The sequence below is a fragment of the Populus trichocarpa genome, chromosome 3, assembly GCF_000002775.5.
Source record: "Populus trichocarpa isolate Nisqually-1 chromosome 3, P.trichocarpa_v4.1, whole genome shotgun sequence".
Lineage (NCBI taxonomy): Eukaryota > Viridiplantae > Streptophyta > Magnoliopsida > Malpighiales > Salicaceae > Populus > Populus trichocarpa.
The window spans coordinates 16,507,498-16,530,456 of NC_037287.2; the positions used below are offsets into that span (position 1 = coordinate 16,507,498).

The 22,959-nt window shown below is 32.1% G+C and overlaps 2 protein-coding genes and 2 long non-coding RNA genes across 14 annotated transcripts; 2 read left to right on the plus strand and 2 right to left on the minus strand.

The window, feature by feature from the left end:
* Window positions 1-515: 515 nt before the first annotated feature.
* Window positions 516-6,498, plus strand: LOC112326895 (uncharacterized). Its single transcript, XR_008058716.1, has 2 exons — window positions 516-980; window positions 6,126-6,498. It is a non-coding gene; the product is annotated as an uncharacterized LOC112326895 (long non-coding RNA).
* On the minus strand, window positions 2,097-15,803 carry LOC18097083 (uncharacterized). 10 transcript variants are annotated; one of them, XM_052451230.1, is made up of 7 exons: window positions 15,114-15,796; window positions 9,841-10,124; window positions 7,475-7,766; window positions 6,490-6,539; window positions 6,158-6,373; window positions 4,155-4,328; window positions 2,097-2,318 (listed from the first exon to the last, which is right to left on the minus strand). In XM_052451230.1, the coding sequence occupies exons 3-6, from the start codon at window positions 7,515-7,517 to the stop codon at window positions 4,167-4,169; spliced, it is 471 nt and encodes a 156-aa protein (XP_052307190.1). In that variant the 5' UTR covers window positions 7,518-7,766; window positions 9,841-10,124; window positions 15,114-15,796; the 3' UTR covers window positions 2,097-2,318; window positions 4,155-4,166. The 10 variants fall into 10 exon arrangements, with proteins under 10 accessions (XP_052307190.1, XP_052307191.1, XP_052307192.1 ...); XM_052451231.1 differs by lacking the exon at window positions 7,475-7,766 and having other exon boundaries at window positions 15,114-15,797; XM_052451232.1 differs by lacking the exons at window positions 7,475-7,766; window positions 15,114-15,796 and adding an exon at window positions 10,273-10,686.
* LOC127905061 (uncharacterized) lies at window positions 10,734-15,736 on the plus strand. The gene is made up of 2 exons (XR_008058717.1): window positions 10,734-10,802; window positions 15,641-15,736. It is a non-coding gene; the product is annotated as an uncharacterized LOC127905061 (long non-coding RNA).
* Window positions 15,804-18,996: 3,193 nt separating the features above from the next.
* On the minus strand, window positions 18,997-21,916 carry LOC18097086 (uncharacterized). 2 transcript variants are annotated; one of them, XM_024596955.2, is made up of 4 exons: window positions 21,771-21,916; window positions 19,988-20,219; window positions 19,509-19,795; window positions 18,997-19,325 (listed from the first exon to the last, which is right to left on the minus strand). In XM_024596955.2, exons 2-4 carry the CDS (start codon window positions 20,042-20,044, stop codon window positions 19,259-19,261), a joined length of 411 nt encoding a protein of 136 aa, XP_024452723.1. In that variant the 5' UTR covers window positions 20,045-20,219; window positions 21,771-21,916; the 3' UTR covers window positions 18,997-19,258. The 2 variants fall into 2 exon arrangements, with proteins under 2 accessions (XP_024452723.1, XP_006385842.2); XM_006385780.3 differs by having other exon boundaries at window positions 19,509-19,792; window positions 21,771-21,915.
* Window positions 21,917-22,959: the final 1,043 nt, after the last annotated feature.

Below are 22,959 nucleotides of genomic sequence, written 5' to 3' on the forward strand. Positions count from 1 at the left end.
AATTAATGAGTTTGAGGACTTAATTAAACTTTGATTCAATTAATTAAAGGAATCAGGGATTTAATTGAAAAAATACCAAAGTTTGGAGCTGATTCAAGGAAAATTGCTAGAAAATTAAAGTTCAAGGACCAAATTGAATAGTCCAGAAACCCATGACTGTTGTGTAAATAGCGCTATAACTCAGGGATTCAAATTGAATTTAATCCAAGGGCACAATTAGAAATTAATTATTACTGATTAAGATCCCAATTGTTGAGTTTAAAACGTTTAGGGGCCAAAGTGAAAAATAGCCATTCCCAAGGACACAAACGGCGCCGTTTGGAAGCACTGTTCATCATCCCTTTCGTTTCGCACGGAGAAAGCCGATTCAACAGGAAATCTGCAGGAAATCGTGGACCACGTCTCCTGCCCACGATCCCGTTCGTGATTTGAATAACAGTCCTGCAAAGACAGGACTGGTTTTGAGGCTCTCTGGCTCTATAAAAGGCAGAGCAGAGCAGAGCAGAAGGGGGGGGGGGGGAAGAACCAGAACAAAAAACCGGGAACAAAGACTCAAGCAAAACCCAGAAAAAGGCCTCAGCAACAGAGGAGGAGGGGCCGAAAATCAGGGGAGGACAGGGATTAAAGAGAAGACCGAGAGAAAAACAGGAGCCAAACACAAAGACTAAAACGAAAAAAAACCAGAGGAAAAACAGAGAGCACGAACGAAACAGAGAGGGGACTAAAAACAGAGAAACAGGGAGAGAGCAAAAGGACAGCATTCCCAGCTTTGCCTTTGCTCTCAAAACGCAAGTGAAGTGCAGAGAAACTGCAAGCGTTGGTCAGCCGCTCGTCTCCAGCTTCACCACACCAAGTCAGTAGCAGCCAAAGAAGCAAAGCCAGAAGAACAGAAGGGAAGTTTGAAACGGATCCTTTGCTAAGTGTCGCCCAATCACTCAGGAGGAGCATCACTGTCGTCTTCATCGTCTCTGGCAAACCAGGTAAGCCAGTTTTTTTTCCTTTCGTTTTTCTTCGCCTTATTTTGAGAACATTGCACTGTGCGAAGGTAAATTAATTACCTTCGCACTGTGCATGCACGCGTGGAGATACTCCACGCGTGCCTCTTGTTAATTTGGGCCCAGCCGGGTCACTGGCTTGGGCCAGTGACCTGGCCGGGCTGGCTGGGTTTAGCCCAGCCCCTATGGGCTGAGCTGGGCCCTGCCCAAAAAAATTATGCTGGGCCGGGCCGGGACCAGCCCAGCCCAAAAAATAAAAAAAATAAAAAGCACAAAAATAAAAAAAATAAAAAAATATGTATGCATGAATAAAAATAAATAATGTAAATTTATTGGTTTATTCACTGACGCCAGAGTCAAGAATAAAAACACCGGTTTAAATTTATATTATTTTTATTCGTGGTATTTTATTTTATTTAGCTAGAAAAATAAAAAAATATGTGCATGCGTAAAAATAAATTTATTTTTATTTATTTATTCACTGGCGCTAGAGTAGGAAATAAAATTTATTTTATAGCTACGTAATATTTACCAACGTCAGAGTTGGAAATATCCGTAGTTGAATATTCACTGGCGTCAGAGTCAGGAATATTATAAGCAAATTTTCATAGTATAAATTAATAAACATTTAGCAATTTAAAATGAAACTAGCAATGCAGCCTGCTTCAGACAGGACGTTTAAGGGGTGATAATATCTTTCCTTTTACGTAATCAGTCCCGAACCATAGAATCTCTGTTGATCAGTTAGGGTTCCTAGTGACCATAATACTAGGTGGCAACTCCTTAAACAAGACCGTTCCCCATCAAAGAACAGGATGCCAGAAATCCGTTCTTTCTAAAAAAACAAATTTTTAAGGCCGCCGCGAAGTGCAATTGTCAAACACCGACAACCTTAATACAGTCATACGCAAATAATATTATTAACTCAAGCCTGCAAATATTTATTCCATTTCAATAACTGAAAGTAACATTCTATAGTGTGTTGATGTTTATATGAGTTGATTATCATGTTTCCTTCTTCATTTTCATGCACATCATACGCATAATTTTTCCTAAAACAATTGACCTGCAAGTAAAAAAAGATAAAAACCAACACAAACATAATAATAAGTTACGCAGATGTAAATGCACTCGAAGTTTAAAAGCATTCTGTCTTCCACAGAGCGACAAGATTCAGAACCAGAATGGAAAATTCATTATTTGGGATGTTATGTTTCATCAAATGGTATGAATCCAGATGGAATCAGGGGAAAGACATGAAAAATAGCATCGATCCGGGCAGCACGCAACCGACATCTTGATTCCAGATCCTCTGCGAATCTCCTGCATGATCATAAGCACCGTTAGTAATTAGGAAACCCTTAAACAGATTTTAATTTCACAAGCAAAACGAAGGAAAGATGGAAGCATGAAAAAAGATTGACGCTTTGACTCACGTTAAGTAATGTAGCATATCATTCACTAAAATTTGTTACAATAAAAGAAGTTTAGTTTTGATCTTCATGATCTATTAATTTGGGTTATTTAAGTTTAAGGGCTTTTTCAAATAGTAAAGGATATAACAAAATTAATTTACTAATTGATTTTAATACAAGGTAGGGATTTTTAGTACAGGTAGAAAAAAAGACAGCAGTTGGGATTGAATCGTAACAGTTTAGTTTTTAAAGTTTTAATATATCAAAAAATTATTTTAATTAAAAAATTTAAGTTATGAGACAAGATTTCAAGAATATTTTATATTAAATTTCTAACAAAGTTGGACTTGATGCATGGTATTTAACGTCAGATAACTATCACTCCGAGTTGTGTTACTCAACATATAAAACCCATCATTATGTTCCCTGAAAATTTTTGAAAATTTAGGATTAAGTTGTTTTGGTATGGTTAATTGCAATGAATGATAAGTGAAGAAATTTATAATATGGACAAAACCGTATAGCTTCAAGTAACAGCAGGAAAGCCTATTGTTTTCTAGAAAAAAAATATACATCTTGAAGGAATGACCAATGGAGGACAACTCTAATACGGAGGAGCATAATTCATACATCGGTAACAATATTGCAAAGTCAAAAACTCAAGAACAAGAGAAGATTAAGAGGAAGATATACTTTTATTAAGTATATCTTTTTAAGCTCCTTTTAGTTATTCTCTCTCTTTTTGTACTTATCTATAATGTTGAATTGCAAGCCTTTTATAGGTATAAAGTCCTGGACAATTAAGGAATTAAACTAATATAAGAAAATCTTAATCTAAAGAGAAAAAGTATTATGCCAGCTGAACCGGTCAACCGATTCAACTTATTCTAGCCAGTCGACCGGTTCTCAACCGGTAGACCGATTCCTCTGTTTTTTAGAATCAAAATCTGGTTTACTTTCAACACGATCAATTGTTAAAAACAACCATTTTGCTCTAATACGATATCAAAAATTAAGGATCTAGAATAAAAAAATATATGAGAACAAAGAAGATATAACATGTTTATTAATCTAGATTTTAGAATTCAAAATCAACAATTCAATAGTTAGGATTTTATACAACGATACAAAACTAAACATGTTAAAAACCAATTACCTAGCATGAATAGAAATTCTAACCGAAAATCAACGTTTATATTCAAAGAACATGACCTGGGAGGATTTGAATCCAACTTGATAAACCAAGAGTGGACTAAGATTCGTTGGACAAAAATGAATTAGCTTGTCAAGATCAAGAATGAGAGACACGGAATGGGACCTGGAATGTTGATCCAAAGTCACCAAGATACAAAATATGAGAGGAGGTTCTACGGATTCGGAAGGTCTACAATATATAGTTGGGTGTCAAGATCAAGAATGAGAGACAGGGAATGGGACCTGGAATGTTGATCCAAAGTCACCAAGATGCAAAATATGAGAGGAGGTTCTACGGATTCGGAAGGTCTACAGTATATAGTTGGGAGATTGGTTCTGGGCATTAAATTCGTTTTTTTTATGATCTTCACAGATTGAAGACTACAGTTTCTCTCACTCTGCAATTTACTGCTAAACAATTTTGAACTTAAATCACCACTAAAAACATTTAAATATACTTGCATGCATGAATGACATCATGCAAGTTCAACTTTTGGAATACAATGCACGCATGATATTAGTTTTAAGCGAAAAAAACAATGGATGGTACCTTTCAAGCTTGTCATCCTGTCAAGATTTTGCATAAAACTTCAATCTGCTTAACCGACATCTTAGAACGATGTTTCAATTCAACGATGCCATCCTCGGATGGAATCCTATCATCCGAATTGGCATTTGGAGAAAACATAACACATTGTGCAATTTCTAGCTGGTTAGATCCCGCCTGTAAGAGAGATCATAGCATTATCCATAAGTACAAGAAATTAAAAGAAGTTGGAACTAAATTCAATAATATACATATATCCTAACATAGATGGTAATAAACAATGAGTTTTGTCTAAATTCTCACTGACCAGTAAGTTCATCTTTTGAGATTTTGTTTTATTTCGTTTTCCTTTATAGTTATTAAAATACCCTTTAAATAAGAAATTATCCCTTTATAATTGGTCAACTCTTTTTTTTTAAGAAAACTCATTAGATTTGGCTCAGTTCTCCATCTCCTGCCTTTTTTTAAGCAGATTCTTTGACTCTTTTTGTACATTTTTCCTCACTGTTAAAAACAAATTAACTTGAGAAAATTAACATATAACTAAAAAATTGATGGGAATTTCCTGTTGAATAGCTCTTATACCAATGGTTTAAAACACTAAACACTAAGTATTTAACCTTTCAGGCTTTTCTTATTTTCTTCCCAGCTTTGATATCAATTGCTGAAAACTCTAATACCAATTATTAAAAACATTATGCACACAAATATTTAATCTCCCAATCTTTTATTAATTGGTTTAACACTTTTTAAATTCTGAATACATAGACCGATTACAGCATTTAGCTATCATAATCTAATAAAAATTATAATAGACTAGTTCAACAAGGATTATAGACACAAATTCTTTTTGATCATTTTTTATCAAAAATTCTTACTTAGACTAAAATTTCAACTAATATCTAACATATTCATCATGCATGCTTTGACAATTTGTTTTATATATATTTTTATCGTAGCTCAAGAACTCTATGTGCTTCAATTTAGCATAACGCCCTAAAAAATAAATTTAAAATGCTGTAATGTTACAATTATAACAATGAAAGTAAAAAAAAACCCAATAAAAATCGTTCATAAATCCTCAATTAACTAAATATCGCAAATCAATTACAAATCTTACAACATGATCATACAAGGAATTATCGGAAGTGATTTATTATGATTAATATAAAGGATTAAATACTTGGTCATGATATTAGTCAAATGACCTTTTTTACAAGGTAATCATCCCACTTTCATCGAATTTGTAAAGAATTAATATTCCAAATCAATGACAGTACAACACCAATGTGAAAAGGCTCTTCTACATTATCAACACAAGCTTTTTTTCTAGCTTCTTAAGAGAAGCACGGAATGGGAGAGTGTTTTCACATGATAAATCATGGTTATTGAATTCAAATAAATGATTTATAATCCTAAAAATATTTAACTTGTCAATCTCAATATGTTTGGAAAACAACCGACTTTCTATTATGTATCAAAAAACCATCTCAATCTAAAGACTTAAATTATTAGGTGAGGTTTCAAGATATGATTTATATTGTTTTCTAATACACCTCCTCAAATGAAAGCCTTTTGGGCTTAAAACTTACACAAACTCACATTACCTTGTGTTTAATTTTTATCAAATAGAATAGGGGTGGTGAGATTCGAACTCATGACTACTTGGTAAACAAGGTTCTAATACCATGTTAAAGAATCATTTCAATCTAAAGGATTAAGCTATTACATAAAGTCCCAAAATATGATTTATGTTATTTTCTAACACTATGCACCAACGAAAATCCTTCCACTGTACAAAAATAGTCCATTATATCTTCAAAACCAGTAAGCATCTTAATTATAACTAGATTACGAGGAAGATAAAGCAAGTGCTAAAGCACATTTTCACCACAATTAAACTTCATCTTTCTAAAATTCCATTTACTCGACATATTCTAAAGCACATTGTTCTCTATTTAACAAAACAAGTAGAGAAATTAAAAGGAAGACGGAGAGAAACTCACCATGAGGTATTGGACTAATAGCTCTTGCAACAACGCACCTACACAGTTTTCATGTGCAGTGATTATTTTGTTCTGCGAATCACAGAAGTCAGCTTCCTGCTGTTTGATCTCAAGCTGCTTTCGTTGCAGCATCTGAAGAATGGAACCATTTTCCTCCTCGTTCTCCTCAATTTCCTCACCAATAGCACGTAAGGAATGCTGAATCATCTTCGTTTTCTGTCAAATCAAAGACAGTATCATGAAAACAAGGAGAGGGAAAAAAAAGGAGAAAAAATGAGGTGCTTTTGCTCCTCAATCAAGAGCTTTGATTAATATGAACATTTGTTGTTTACCTTTGCATATTTCGTACACTCTCTGTTTTTTCTCTTTTTCACTTTCTGATCTGGAAAACGATTTGAGTAAGAAACAGAAAAGAAGAACAAAGACACACAAATAATAATAACAGTAACAATAATAATAGATAGATGCATGAGAGGAACTTGAACGAACAGAGCATCAAGACAATATATGAGGAACTTGAATGCCATGGACTTCAATAGCTACCATAAAAAAGCCAAAGGGAAACAAAACTAATCTCAACGCATAAAAGAGTGACGGGATTGAATCCCTTGAAAATTAACTAGAATATTAATAAAAATAAATAAACAAATAAATAGCGTAAGACATTAAGCATAATAATGCAATTATCCACCTCTCAACCAATAGGCTTTCAGGTGGACTAATTATACCAACCTCCCATCAAGGAGAAGCCTGGGGGTTCAAATCCCTTCAAGGGATTCAACCTCTATTTGCCCATAAAGAAGGAGGCCAAGTTAATTCTTCAATCTTACAATAGTGATCAGCTTAATCCATGTTGTAATTGTACAGACCCAACATCCTTTTTTTGTCAGCCAACTACTAATTAACTTGTATTTCTATGGAAAGAGAAAGAAGAATTGAATGATGTTTTACTACGTTAATCGTATTTCCATATTTGACCAATCGCCAAGTTTTATCTTCACATCAAACTCTTCAATTGTGATAAAAATTTAGGACCTTTTCCCGGAAAAAAAAAGAGAGAGAAAGAAAAAGAAGAATCTAATTATGACAAACCCTTCGATCCTCTTTGCAATAAAAATATCACTTTGCTACGAAGAGACAGGTAAGAACTAGGGCATAAAGTTGGGAATAATCTCAATAAACCAGACGTAGTTTGAAATTGCAGGCTGAAGTTGAGCTTGAAATATCTCAGATCTGGACTGAACAAGAAACAACATATACCAACCGGAAAAAAAAATGAAGAAAATTAGCAACAATATTAATCTTCAATATACTTACTATTAGCATCCTTCAAGTTCGCAGACAAAGTTGTACGGTCCATCGACGATCAGTTGATTAAGAAACAGGGAGATTTGTAGCAGTAAAGAACAAGTCTTGTGAAAGAAATATCATTTTCGAGAATCTGAAAATTTTTATAAAGGTACTGATGTCTGCAAATCGCGCGAAACCTTCGTTATCCTGCGCGATTGCTAGGGAGCGAAAGGAGCCAGATAGATACTTCTGTAGTCAAGTTTCCCTTTTTGGCTTTACCGTTGAACACGACCACTATACGTCTTGTTTCGGCTTTTGACTGTTGAGGATCGAAGTAAGTCCCTACTCATCGTTAAGTTAATAATTTGTACGGAGAAAGATGTCACCGGTTGCCATTGAGTTTGTAACTGCGTTTCATCAAATTTTGAAATTTTTTTTTTGTTAAAATTGAGTGCGGTTTATACTTTTTGGATCGTTTTAATGTGCTGATGTCAAAAATGATTTTTAAAAAATGAAAAAACATCATTGACATGTATTTCGGCACGAAAAGCTATTTGAAAAATACCCACAACCACACTGTCAAATACGCTTTATAAGTCGAAATTGCACTTTTCAAAAATATGTGATGATACAGGACTTTCAGGAGAAAATGTGTTTTTTTTAAAAAAAAATTATGATGTTTTTATTTTTTCTATTTATAGGTCGAGATTTGATTTGAATTGAATAAATAATTGAGTTTTTTTATTTTAAAATAGAATTTAGGTGAATTTTAATATCGTGAAGCCATCCATATCCGAGTCTGGTATATTTTTTCCAATCTCTTTCTCTTAGCTTTTAGCTATTGCTGGACTCTATCTGCTTTTATTGGTCCACGTTGCAACTCTAGTCAATTAATCAGACCAGGCGCTGATAAAATGATAGCGTCACTTCGTTAAAGATTATTATTATAGCACACTTGAATGGACATGATAACATGGCTGCAAAGTAACACTCTTATGCCCTTTTAGGGCATTTACTTGATAAAGCCACGACCCACCATAGATTTTGGTTGACAAAAAAATCTCTCCCAGACGACTTCTTCTTTTTCTTCTTCTATTGAGAATATTTATTTTCGTGTTTTTTTATGAAAAAATCTAGAAGCTTTTTTATATATATTTTTACAAATTATTTTGATATACTAATATTAAAAATATTTTTTTAAAAAATAAAAATATTTTAATATATTTTTAAATAAAAAACACTTTAAAATATAATTACTACTACAATATCTAAATATCAAAAGACACGGGCCTGGATTTCTTTCTGGAATATTGTAAACAATTTGGCCCCCACTTTTCATTGCGTGTGTAGAATAATTAGAGTTTGTTTGACTCCTTGAGTTTGTTTACTACTTTGCTTTGCTTTGCTTTAAAGAATAACATTAAAGATATATTTGATTAAAATTTTAAAAAATAGAATAAATGTGATTTTTATGATAAAAGAGTATTTTAAAAAACAATTTAAAAGTATATTAGTTTTTCATTTCAAAAGCCAGAAAGTGATGCTTATAGATGAGTGTTTAATTATTTTACTAATAGTATATCATAACAATTCATTAAAAATAATCCGATAAGTTTAATTTTACAACACAACACAACACAACAAAAGTCAAATAAACTCTAAATGGTAATGCACGTAGAAGTTTACTAGTTAGTTATCAAAGCATTTAGCGTGGACGTACTTATATCCCTCAAATGATTTTGGGGCAATTTCATAGTAAATTTATTAAATTGGGTTTGCCCCAAGGTATAGATTAAAGTTCAATCTAAAATAATGTTGTTTTTTAAAAAGTAAAAAAAAAATTAATTTAAAGATTTTTTAAAAAAATAAAACTGAATTTTAACTTAATAAACCGAGTTAAACCGAGTTAACTTCAAATCAGGTTAAACAGAATTAATTTAAAGATTTTTCTAAAATAATGCAGCGCCCGGAACTCTTCTAATTTCTCTGTTTCTAATACGATATATTCCTCATCTCCTACATAGTAGAACTTTATCTTGCAGACCAGGAATGTTAGAGAATAATATAAATCATATCATGGGACCTCACCCAATAGCTTAAGCTATTGAGTTGAGATGGTTCTTTGACATGATATTAAAGCCTTGATGACCAAGCGGTCACGAGTTCGAATCTCACAATCCCTATTTATTTGATAAAAATTAAGCACAAGGTAATGTGGACCTGTGTAAGTTTCAAGTCTGAAAGGCTTTCACTTGAGGGGGTGTGTTAGAAAATAATATAAATCATATCATGGGACCTTACCTAATAGTTTAAGTTATTGAATTGAGATAATTCTTTAATTTCACAAGGAATACAATTAAACACAAGGCACAAAGATTTGGAGGATGACTGACCGTAAGGTTTGAGTGAGCAAGGCGTCTTTGGCATGATCATTCTCTGCTCTTGCTTTGACTATTTGAAACATTAGATCAAGCCTGAGTTGATTTTCAGAGCTCTGCTTGGAGATTACGTTAGTTTCCTCTCTCAGTTTGGCAGCCTCTTCGCTTATTTCTTGAAATCTTTTCCTGATTTCCTTCTGTCCCTCTCTTATGCGTTTTTGTCCCTCGCTGATCTCAACCATGTCAGCTCTTATCCTTCTGACGCTCCTGCTTAATTTCCTGTCATTATTTTCTCGTTTCTGTTTCAAGTAATCTTTAGATTGTTAGAAATTAAAACAAAAAAGAAAAAGAAAATGACAGTCACAATTTGAGACGTACAATCTAATTCTAAAACACACAAGTCCAAAAACAATAAAATGAAGAAGGGCATGCACTTCTAAATTATACCTGCGGAAGTTTTCTTCGAGTTGCTCCGAGAGAAGTCCTCTCGCCAACTAATTTTGTATAAATGCAGCTCTTCATCATCAACCTGCATATGCATGAGAGTTTTGCTACGGTGATGGTGATAACTTCGTGAGCTAAGTATTTAATGATCGCAAAATATATAAATAAATCTGTGAAGGAAACGGAGGTCGGTCCGTGGATAATCGAAAGCAAGTTGCCCACTCTTTTCCTCTGGGCCCCTCGCTATAAGTTGGCATTAAAAAAAGAATAAGACAATATTATTGTGTCTTATCTTTGATCGTGCGATACCACGCGAAGGATGCTGCCCGATCTCAAGCTTTCGCACGATGATGGCCTTGTGAAGAGCGAAACCGAACTTTGTTTTGACATCTGTACTTGTGATGCAGTTAAGTCTGACTTAGTTGGGAATCCATATAATTTAAGGATTTGGAAAATGCAAGTCATCTGTATTCGTTCTTCTCGGAAGCATTAATTGTGATATCTCCGCCAGTTAGATTTGCAAATATTAGGACGTAACCCATGCATCCTCTTAAACATTGATCACACCTGAGACAGCCGAGAGAGAGAGAAGTTGAAACTCCACCATGAAAGGTGGTGTCTGGTCAGCGGAGGAACCCGCGTGAAAGGCACAGGCTCTTCCCATTTTCCAGTGCATTCGTTACATTCACCAACTAATTTTTATTTTTAAATATCTTTTATATATGTTAAAATACTTAATTACCCTTGAGTGTATTTGATAATTACAAAAAAAAATCATAATAAAATGATGAAAACACCCTTGGAAGCAAGTTCAAGGAAATAAAATGTAAAGAGTAATTAAGTAATTATATTGTGAAAAAAAAAGATAAAAAGTCAAAAACACTTCTTGCCTCCAATACATTTTTTTATTTAAAGGGTAAATTAATAACCGTAAAAAAATATATATATAAAAAAACCAATTTATCCTTATTTAATTTGATAATACAAATTAAACTCCATGAAAATAAAAATTGCCCCTTAATTTGTTATTCGTTTACTTGCATTTTGAATGTCAAAAAAACATCTTTACACGCTACAATGAATCTTGCTCCACAATGCATTCTTAGTTTTATTTATTTTTATATAGTTAAAGCATCATTTTTTTATACTCACTCTTCTAGAAGAACCTCTGTCGCATTTATGCTGATACCAAACCTAAAAATATATGCTCAAATAGGATAATTGGATTTTTATATATTAGTTTTTCAAAAAGCTAGAGGCAAAAACTTGAGACATATCATATACAATATTATTCAATGCGAGTAACATAAATCAATCAAAACCCTTAAGTTCATTCAATAGATCAACAAATTAATGAAGTGCTTTCGCTTGCTAATTCTTTGAACTAAGCCATCACAAAGGAAAAGGAGAAGGAATCAAGACATCTACCGTCACTTGCACCTCTATTAGATCCTTTCCGGAGAAAGAAATCAAATCATATGCGAAGAAAAGGTGGAATACTTTTAGCCATGTCGAGGGAAATAGCCATTCATTTGTAGGGTTTTTCTTTTTAAAGAACCGTAGACCGATAAAAGAAACATCAAAAGATATGATGAAAATATATAAAAACAAAAAGATAAAAAAAGAGTCTCGAGTGAACCTGATAGCCAACCTAAGTCAATAAATCAAACATATGATCTAGGACATTTAATTGGGATGACCCTATAAATAGGAAACCGAAAAAAATTATGACAAAAGAATATTTGAAAAAAATGATTATAAAATATCAAAATCGGCTTAGGCTAATATTTTAGATCTCTAACCCGGGTCATGAGACTCAGGTGACCCCATTAGAAGTAAACCCGAAAAAACTAAGAAGCAAGATTCTTAATCAAACAAATATTAAAGGATGGAATTGAGAAGGAAAAAAAATCAATAAAAAACAATGCAAAACAAAACAAATATTAATTAAAATAATTATACATGACTAAATTTGACATAAAAAATAAATGAAATTTAATATTTAGGGATGAAATTGAAAAAAAATCAATTAAGAAAATGATTAAACAAAATAGCAATTAAAAGAATTGGAACCAAATTTGACATAAAAATTAAATAAAAATAAATCCTTAAGGATGGAATTCAAAAGAAATCAATCAAGAAAATGATTAAAAACAAAAAAAATTAACAATTAAAAAATAAGGACCAAATTTGATTAAAAAAAATAGAAAAATCAAACCACCAGAAATGAAATCAAAAATAAAATCCAATTAAAAATAATCATTGTTAATAAAAAAAAATTAATTAAGAGAAGAAGGAATGAATTAAAAGAAAAAGAAGTTGAATGGCAAGTATAATGTTTTACATGGCCAACACGTAATCCGAAGAAGAAAAGAAGGAAAAGAAAGAAAGAAAAAATAAAAGTGAATTGGCATCAAACCATACCCAACTACCATACATGTGCTACCCAGGAAGGAAAAGGATGATGAGACGGATCAAATGATGTGTCATAATTATGATCAAAACGAAGGCGGCGGAGTGGTTGACTCGTGTGAGGCATGCGTCGACAACTCTCTCTCTCTCTCTCTCTCTCTCATTTGTACAAAAACAAAAATGCCCATAATACTAAACAATAATAACAAAAGACCATTATGAAATTACAACCAAACCCTTGAAGCTAAGGCTAAAAAATCTAAATGTCAAGGGTAATGGAGTAATCATACTGTTTACTAATTTGTAAAAAAACAAAAAAATCCCTAGGACTAAACAACAAGAATAACAATAAAAAAACTATTATGAAACTACAATTTCTGGATCAAAGGATATTATTGTTAACTTTTTAAAAGCAATATAATAATTGTTTTGTTATAAAAAATAAAAAAAACATTCTTGCCCCCAAACAAGTAAAGAATGAAAATTATATACGTGTAAAGATTATTTTACACCTCAAACAAAGCTTATAAATAAAAAAATAAGAGTAAAATGATAATTTATAACTTAAAATACATTTTAATATTTTAATATGAATTGAACTACTTTAAAACAGTAAAACATTCACATAGTTTTTAGCTGATGGTTTTCTTGAAGGCTTTTTTTTTCGCGTTGAAACCGGCTTCGGCAGCCCAAGGCTTCGGTCAATATTCCCATCACTTACAGCCATGCAGCCCACGATTCTTTGTTCTACTTTTCTCTTAAAAAATGACCAAGCGTAAGCGTGAGCGTCATGACCTACGTTAGTAAATAAATAAAGAACCGAAGAGAAGAAAAGGATAAACTCGCTATGACGTTGTTAATTGTTTTTTTTTTTTTGGTAAAGTTCAAATTCGTAATTTGTTCATTATCAAATAAAAAAAGAAATTCTTAATTTCTTCTCATCATAAACAAAAAATATATCAATTTGTTTCTTGTAATAATTCCAATTACCGAAACCTCATGTATTGTTTTTCTAAATGTTAATTTTTAACCTCTTCATTTTTTTTTTTCACATTTTCCTCCATAAAAAACTTGATTGTAGGAATGCATGTGAGCTAGCTAATCTTTTTTCTTCTGGCATAATTCAATATTATATATTAACACTTTATTAAATATTAACTTTTTAATTATGATTTAATTTCTTTAACGCCTTCCATTTGGGTACGTACATGAAGCTGGAGAAAGGTCCCAATAAGCCCTTGTACCTTTTTATTGCAAATTCTTTTGAACTTGGAGATAGTTAGTTAGTTTGGAAATGTGATTATGTTGCTTTTTAAATAATTTTTTAAATTAAAATATATTAAAATAATATATATAATTTTTTTAATTTTTTTTTTAGATTACCATATTAAAATCATTCAAAACATATAATTTTTTTTTTAATTTTTTACAAAAAAAAATTAAAATTTTTGAAGGACACGATTTGCATCCTAAAATAATATTTTTTTTTATAATCATGATAATATATATTAATATAAGGACTAGAGTCATTGTGATTATTGCGATAATAAAACTAGAAAAAAATATTTCAGTACAAAGTAAACAAACGATAACGTAAATATCATTAAACTGTAGCATTAATATCGTTCTCATGGTTTGAATATATCACAACTACAACTCAAAAGAAACACGGGGATAGCACTTTTATTAAACATGGTTTGTATACAACTCATTGTTCTTCTTGTTTCTCCTCGGAAGGATTGCTTTTGCTCAAGTTCCGTTTTCCCATCAAATCCCTAAAAAAAAATATTGAAACAAATTAATAGACCGTCAGTAAACCCTATCACATGCATAAAACCACTAAGAAAAGAAAATTAACGTGCAGATAACTGCAGCGCCTGGAACTCTTCTAATTTCTCTGTTTCTAATACGATATATTCCTCATCTCCTACATAATAGAACTTTATCTTGCAGACCAGGAAAACAATTAAACACAAGGCACAAAGATTTGGAGGATGACTAACCGTAAGGTTTGAGTGAGCAAGGCGTCTTTGGCATAATCATTCTCTGCTCTTGCTTTGACTATTTGAAACATTAGATCAAGCCTGAGTTGATTTTCAGAGCTCTGCTTGGAGATTACGTTAGTTTCCTCTCTCAGTTTGGCAGCCTCTTCGCTTATTTCTTGAAATCTTTTCCTGATTTCCTTCTGTCCCTCTCTTATGCGTTTTTGTCCCTCGCTGATCTCAACCATGTCAGCTCTTATCCTTTTGACGCTCCTGCTTAATTTCCTGTCATTATTTTCTCGTTTCTGTTTCAAGTAATCTTTAGATTGTTAGAAAGTAAACAAACAATAATGAAAATGACAGTCACAATTTGAGACGTACAATCTAATTCTAAAACACACAAGTCCAAAAACAATAAAACGAAGAATGGCATGCAATTCTAAATTATACCTGCGGAAGTTTTCTTCGAGTTGCTCCGAGAGAAGTCCTCTCGCCAACTAATTTTGTATAAATGCAGCTCTTCATGATCAACCTGCACATGCATGAGAGTTTTGCTACGGTGATGGTGATAACTTCGCGATCTAAGTGTTTATTTAGATCGCAAAATATATAAATAAACCTGTGAAGGAAACGGAGGTCGGTCCGTGGATAATCGAAAGCAAGTTGCCCACTCTTTTCCTCTGGGCCCCTCGCTATAATGGTTGGCATTAAAAAAAAAGAAAAAAGAAGACAATAGTATTGTGTCTTATCTTTGATCGTGCGATACCACGCGAAGGATGCTGCTTTCGCACGATGATGGCCTTGTGAAGAGCGAAACCGAACTTTGTTTTGACATCTGTACTTGTGATGCAGTTAAGTCTGACTTAGTTGGGAATCCATATATTTAAGGATTTGGAAAATGCAAGTCATCTGTATTCGTTCTTCTCGGAAGCATTAATTGTGATATCTCCGCCAGTTAGATTTGCAAATATTAGGAGGTAACCCATGCATCCTCTTAAACTTCGATCACACCTGAGAGAGACGAGAGAGAGAAGTTGATATTCAAAAGGTAAAATTTTCAACAAAAAAAAAGAGAGAGAGAGAGGTGGCAGCCATTCGAAGCAACTAGACTTTTTTTGACTTGCACCTTTCCTCGAAACTGCCGTCCCACACCTCCTCTCATTATATACTATTAATAATAATAAAAGACACATTGATGTCAATTTTTTTACAATCGGATTTTGAGCGGTTCCTGAAACTTCGTTCTTTTAATGGGAACTTGATGTTTTCCAAACTACCTGACATCGCACGATGTCGCTCTATGGCAGCAAGTCAAATAAATAAATCGTGAGATCACTTCAAGAAAAAAAACACTGCGCCCACGCACAACATCATACTGCCAGAAATCGTTCGACTAGGCCTGATTCCTCGCACGACTCAAGATTAGGTCGCGTGATTTTTCACGTTCTCGCTCGACTCAGACATTTCGATAATTATAACTTAATTCCTCCTGTGATTTATTAAAACTAATTAATTAATTGATCGTCTTATCATCAAAATCTTTAAATAATCCACCTAATTAAAATGCTGACCATCTTCAATTTCTTAAATTTTCATTTAAAATATATAGTAATTTTCTCATGCTATCCAAAAATAAAATAAATCGAGAAAGATCGAAGGATTGTCTTCAAAACAGATTTAAATATATAAAGATTACCAGATATAGTTTATGAAATTACTAGAACTAATTAATAATTTTAAAGATTGCCAACAAGTCATGGCTGATTGCTATATTCCGTGCACGACAAACAATTAAGGACCACTTCTTCGATTTCTTCCACGCATTTCTTGAGGTTCGCACCACGACGATGTTGTCTTCCATTTTTGCTTTATAGAGATAATTTTGTTTTATAAATCTACGGTGATTCACAGCTTATAATGTTATTAATTTCAAGAAATGTAAGATTAGTTATATTCATAATTAAAAAAAAAACACAAAACAAGAAATTAGTTATTTATTATTTATATTGTGTTTGAAAATGTGGTTGTTGTTGTTTTTTAAAGTGTTTTTTAGTTAAAAATACATTAAAATAATATATTTTTTATTTTAAAAAAATTATTTTTGATATCAGTGTATCAAAACAATCCAAAAATATAAAAAATATTAATTTTAAACAAAAATAATTTAATTTTTTTAAAAATACAGGTAGGAACACGTTCTCAAACGATCCTTTAATATCATTCATATGTAGTTTTGATTAATATTTTACTGTAAATAAAAAATATTTAGATATTATTAATATTTAATTTATAATATCACAATCCATCCTTCTCTTCTCTTCCTTATTTTTTCTTCTTTTTTTCTATATTTTTTCTGTAACAAACAGTTATTCCTTCCTTCTAATCTCAACACAGTTCCACCTTCTATAATGAGAATTCAATGGACGGTTTCTGTTTATAAATCCATAAATAAAATATTTACCAATGAATTATAAATATAAATACCGACAAAATTGTTATATCGGTGATGGAATTTGTACAAATTATCCTGATTCCAAGAAGATTGATGGGGAAATATCATCTATTAAACAACCCGACTGCTAAATGAGAACCAGCTTCTACATGGATCGAGTGCTGTAAAACACAGAACCAATATCCATTACCTCATTGTGAAATCATTGGTATTAGTGAGAAAATATTCTATACCGTTAACGTACATTATCTTCAACAACATTAGCTTTAATATTTTTCTCATTGTTATCGCTGCAATTTTCCATGACGACGACCACTGATATTTTAACCGAACATTGCTCTCCGTATCTATCACTTGCTACAAGCGTATCTTCCTTAATCCCCATCAGAGTTGCCTCTCAAGCGGTTTTTCATAATATCTACGAAGAACAAGAAAATCTTAACTTTTCTAAAAGGATAATTTCTACTAAATATAAAAGTTTTTTCTAAGGTTATAATATACAAGAGACAATAGAAGGCCTAATCCTTACCATTAATTTGATAATAATAAAATTACACTCGTCAATTATATCTTCTCTCCTATATATAAAGTGCTCGTTCGATCATGCACGAGAACTCCACGTCCCTTTTAGCCATCACCCCTCCCAAAACTCTATTGAACAAATCAACTTGAATCGTCTTCATGCTCTACCAAACACGTCTTCCCATCTAAGACGATTTTTTTTTTCTCTGCATTTGAAAAATTTCGCTGACCACATATTTGAAAGAAATAAAAAAACCCTGCTATTTTCATAACCTCTTGTGTGTTAAAACTATTGAGACTATATTTGGCAGTCTGACAGTGGTTATTTTTTAAATAATTTGTGTTAAAATATATGCCAATAATATTTTTTTATTTTTAATATCAGCACATTAAAACGATCCAAAACATACAAATCATATTAAATTTTAGTAAAAAAAAAATTAAATTTTTTGGGAACGCGGTTTGCACCGCGCTCCGAAACGGTATTTGAGTCTTTTTCATCTTCCATGCAGAGCTTATTTATTGACTTGATCATGCATTAGAATGGATTTAGCCTTTTTTTGTTCTTTACTTTCGAAAACTTTATTTAACCACATTTAGAAAGAAAAAAAAAACTGCTCTTAATTTAACCTCTTATATGTTAGAACTATTGAGCCGACGAAACTTTTTGATATGGAATTAATGTATTTGAAAACAAGGTGATTTTATATCAACCGTAAATAATAAACTTGCGTTTTATTACTAGTTTGCTAAGATCATATAACCTAATAAAAAGAATGATCACAGCATAATGGAAAAGAACACCACACAGCTATCCCCATGTTTACGGGAAAAGAAAATAAAATAAAGTTTCACTTGGAGAACTGATCTAGCTTAATCTCAAGTATAACCAGTTCTCACGACAGTACTCTTTAAATAAATACTCTGTTAGTAAAAGTAATGGAAGATCAAATATATAGCATAGCTCTAATGCATGCTGGGTCAGATCACGTCAAAAGGAGAGTAAATTAATCCCTGTGTTCTTGGATCTAAAAACAAGTCATTCTCGACGATATTAATACCCAAAACAATAAAAATTTAATGTGATCTTAAATCTCTCCCTCACTCTCTCTCGATCTTTCTCGATAAGCTTTAAGCATCTATCTTTTTTCCAATAGCTTCGAAGATTTTTCTTTATTCCAATCCTACCATCCATATTTTAGGATTTGTTTGACATGTAAAAGCAATTTTTAGATTCTTAGCAGAATATGATGCTTCTTCTTGTGATAATGTCTTTTCTTTTCTCTCTCAAGAATTCTTATTGTGATTCTTAAGAATTATAAGTTATAACATAGAAGACAATGCATGGTAATCCGGCAATTACTAAACATGCAAACATATATGATACCTTTAAAATCTGGCTTTAAAATCAAATTACAGCTTCAATATAGGATATCATCGGTAGGGCCATAGAAAGCCTATAGCTTGTAGCGATTATTGATGGCGAATACTCTTTTATAACATGGGTGTATTACATTAAAAAAAAAAACAGCATACAAGGAAGAAACAACGTAAATTAGATTGTTCTCGCTTCTCGACAAGAAAAAAGAAAAGTACAAGTAATGAGAAACACGGTTGGTCATTAATCCTGGCCTTGCTTCTGTTCACAAACCCTGGTTTTGCCCATGTCCTGCTTTGTCATTAGCTCCCTGAAACATAACATTTAAACAAAAGATAACGTTAGTAAATCATATTGATCTCTTAAGATTCCATTAACATGCATATATCTGCAGTTCCAAGTCTTCTACTGCTATATACATTATTCAAGTTGGTCGTGACGACCGGTAATCAAATTAAACTGAAGGTACAAAGATGTGGAGAGGATCACAAACCGCAAGGCTTGAGTGAGAAAGGCATCCTTGGCAGAATCATTCTCTGCTCTCGCTCTGAGGATTTGAAACATAAGATCAATCCTGAGTTGATTTGCAGCACTCTGCTTGGTGATTAGATTAGTTTCCTCTTTTAGTTTGGCGGCCTCTTTATTTATCTCCTGAAATTGTTCCCTCACTTCCTTTTGCCCTTCCCTTATGCGCTTTTGCCCCTCGCTAATCTCAACCATATCAGCCCTTATCCTTTTGATGCGTCTACTTATTTGTTCGCCACTTTTTTTCCTTTTCTGCTAGGATTGTCAACAAATTATATACGTTAGAATTTCAATAAAGAAAAAAGAAAAAGCATGGACGACTGATAATCTATATATGAACAAGGAACTGATGAGAAGGGAGCCAAGAAAACAATTAACAACGATCAGAGGAATCATGACCAAAGTATATATATGAGGTGGCAGCATGGTTTATATGTATATGCATACCAGACTCTTCCTTGTTGTTCCGAGATAGGGCCTTTCCGCTACTTGTTTTGCATCCATGCTGTTCCTCCATGCTGTTCCTCATTTTAGTTCTTCTTAATTTATAAGAAGGAAATTTTCCTAAGTTCAATATGAAGTCAAAGACGTCTTATTGCAATCGCACGACATCGTGGAGAAAGCGGTACGATACTCGGAACTTCGCGCGATTGCTTTACATGATTCGACGAGGAACTTCCTGTTAAAATCTGTTAATTGTATTTTTTATTTAAAAATATTTTAAATAAAAAATATTAAAAATTTATGAAATTATTCCTTGATACCCCGAATAACATACAGTATTGGAGTGTCTTCTAGACACTGCGAGGAGGTCTTTAGTTTTGTTACGCTTATTAAGAAAATAAAAACCTTCTCTAAGAAGTAATAAATTGTAAGTTATTTTTGATATTTTAGTTGTTTTTTCAAAATAATTTTTTTTAAAAAGTCAGATTAAGAGCCATGCATATGAATGTCTGAACTAACTTGCATATCTAAGAGGACTCAAGCTCGTAAATATTAGGGAGTAAATTCAATACTTGACCAGTTAAGTTATCTCTCATAATTATGATTTTACATGTAGATATTTTTTAAAATTATTTTTTATTTAAAAATATATCAAAATATTTTTTTTTATATTTTTAACATTAATATACCAAAATTATAAAACAAAAACACTTAAAATCATCGTTTAATATAAAAAAACAATTTAAAAAGTAGAAAATATCACTACATCAAACAACCACTAATAAATTTTTTTGTTATCATTTTTCTCAAGCCAGGACAAATCATGTGGTCAAATTTCTTCTTTACAGACTCGGGAATGATGATGGTTCAACTCTGTAAAAACACCGATTCACGCAACACTCATCTCTAGATCGGATCCAAGGTGTCCACGTAACCCCCCACAAGCAAGACCTCAAAATTAATTAAAATATATATAAACTAACCGCATATCTACATTAATAAATAAATAAATAAACTCAAATAAAAGGCAAGTTATGATAGAGAACCGACAAACACATGTCGACACCGTGTGCATTCCACTTGAGAGTCAAATCTAATCTATTCATCACCGATCATAAAGATAGAAAGTACACGTATTTAATGAAGGCACGGTATTAGCTAATTGTCTCTTTCAAATTGATATATATATATTTTTTTACCATCTTCAACAACGCGCAAGCCATGAAACCTACAATTTGACAGCTTTTGCAGAAAACACGTTTTAAATCTAAATTTATGTCTCCATTTAACATTGATCACTTATCTCTCGTGTGGACATATTCACATGGGTTCAAGACTATATATGAACCCAGGGCAAATTGGCTCTATTTTTATTTTTATTTTATCGTTGTACCGGATATATTTCTCTCTACATTCATCTTCTTTAAACTCTGCAAAATAAATGAAGACTTGAAGGTTGTAGAAGGCTATTTGGGTCAGACGTGGATGAATATGGCAAAGCTAATCAATCCACCATACACGTGGGCTAGGCATGAAACTCATTGTTTTGACTGGTTAGGCGGAAAAAACAAAAGAAAAACTCGATCTATTACTGAGACAAGAACAAGGCCGGCGACCGTGAGATCGACCGCTCTTGGCGCTCTCTCAGCTTAGCTTAAATCTTCTATTTCTTCCCCGTGATCCTCTAAAAGCCAACTAAGAAAAACATGAAGAATCAAGATGAGCGGTGCGAGCTGATTAAATTTGCTAATAGCAGAAGGTAATCTATCTTAACCATAGATCATACCTGAGATAGCTGAGCTTCAATTTGAGAAAGGACAGAGAAATCTCGAAGAGAACTTCCTCCCAAATGGGCCTCGGGTTTCAAACATCTCAAGCAAAAAATAAAAATATATATATATAAAAATAAAAAATCGCCATGTTTGTTGAGTGAATGCTCCCACCTTTGTACGGTAGATTATAAGTCAAGGCATTTTAATTTTTACGCTTTATGAACACGAGTAAAGGCGGTGGGAACACTGAAACGCAACGCTTCATTCGAGTTATGCTAGTTTTGTCATCTTGCTTTTTAACATTTAAAAGAATCGAGAGATCGTGTTGATGATGGCAGTTTAAAATGTTTTTAATTTAAAAATATGTTATAATAAAAGAAAATTTATTTTTTATTTTAATAATATTAAAATGATTTGAAAATATAAAAAAAAATTATTTTAAATAAAAAAAATTTAAAATTTTTGGGAATACACACCTCAAAGTACTTATCATTTTATTACATTCATTTCAATCCCTAAAGCATTCGCCGTATATCATATTTTTATACTTCTAAATCTAATATTTAAAAAAGATTAAGAAAATTATTTTTTAAAAATATTTTAGCAAAGAGACTCGTATTGAATCGAGACCTACCAACTCCAATAAGATAAAGATATGTGTTTTCCTGGATTTTAATTGTTTGTTCAATTAGGTAGTTTTTAATGTGTTTGGTTACTGGGAAAAATGTGTGAATTTTGAATGGAATCAGTGTTTTGAGTTTTGGGATTTCTTTTTATTTGGAATTTGAAGGGAAAATGGGGCTTAATTGAATTTGAACAGTACTGTTATCGGGCTTAATGAAAGTTTAGATTTGCATTTTTTGAGATTGTGAAGTTAAGATTTTCTTTTCTTGTTTGATTTTTTTAGAGGGAAAAAAAATGAAGATCTGGATTTTCTTTAGTTAAAAAGAGAGAAATTACATATAAAGAGAGAGTGTTTCTGATACGATGCGTTTATAATATATTATATACGAGGATATTTTAGTTTTTTTTATTCAAAATGAAAAAAAATCAATTTACTCAAAATCATTAAGTTTGCTTTGAAAAAAATGAAATAAAAGTTTAATTAATATGAATGCAACAGCGCCGTCAATGCCAAAAAAAAATTATCCTTGGCAACTTCTTTGTGGAATTTAGTTTTTAAAAAACATTAACAAAATAAAT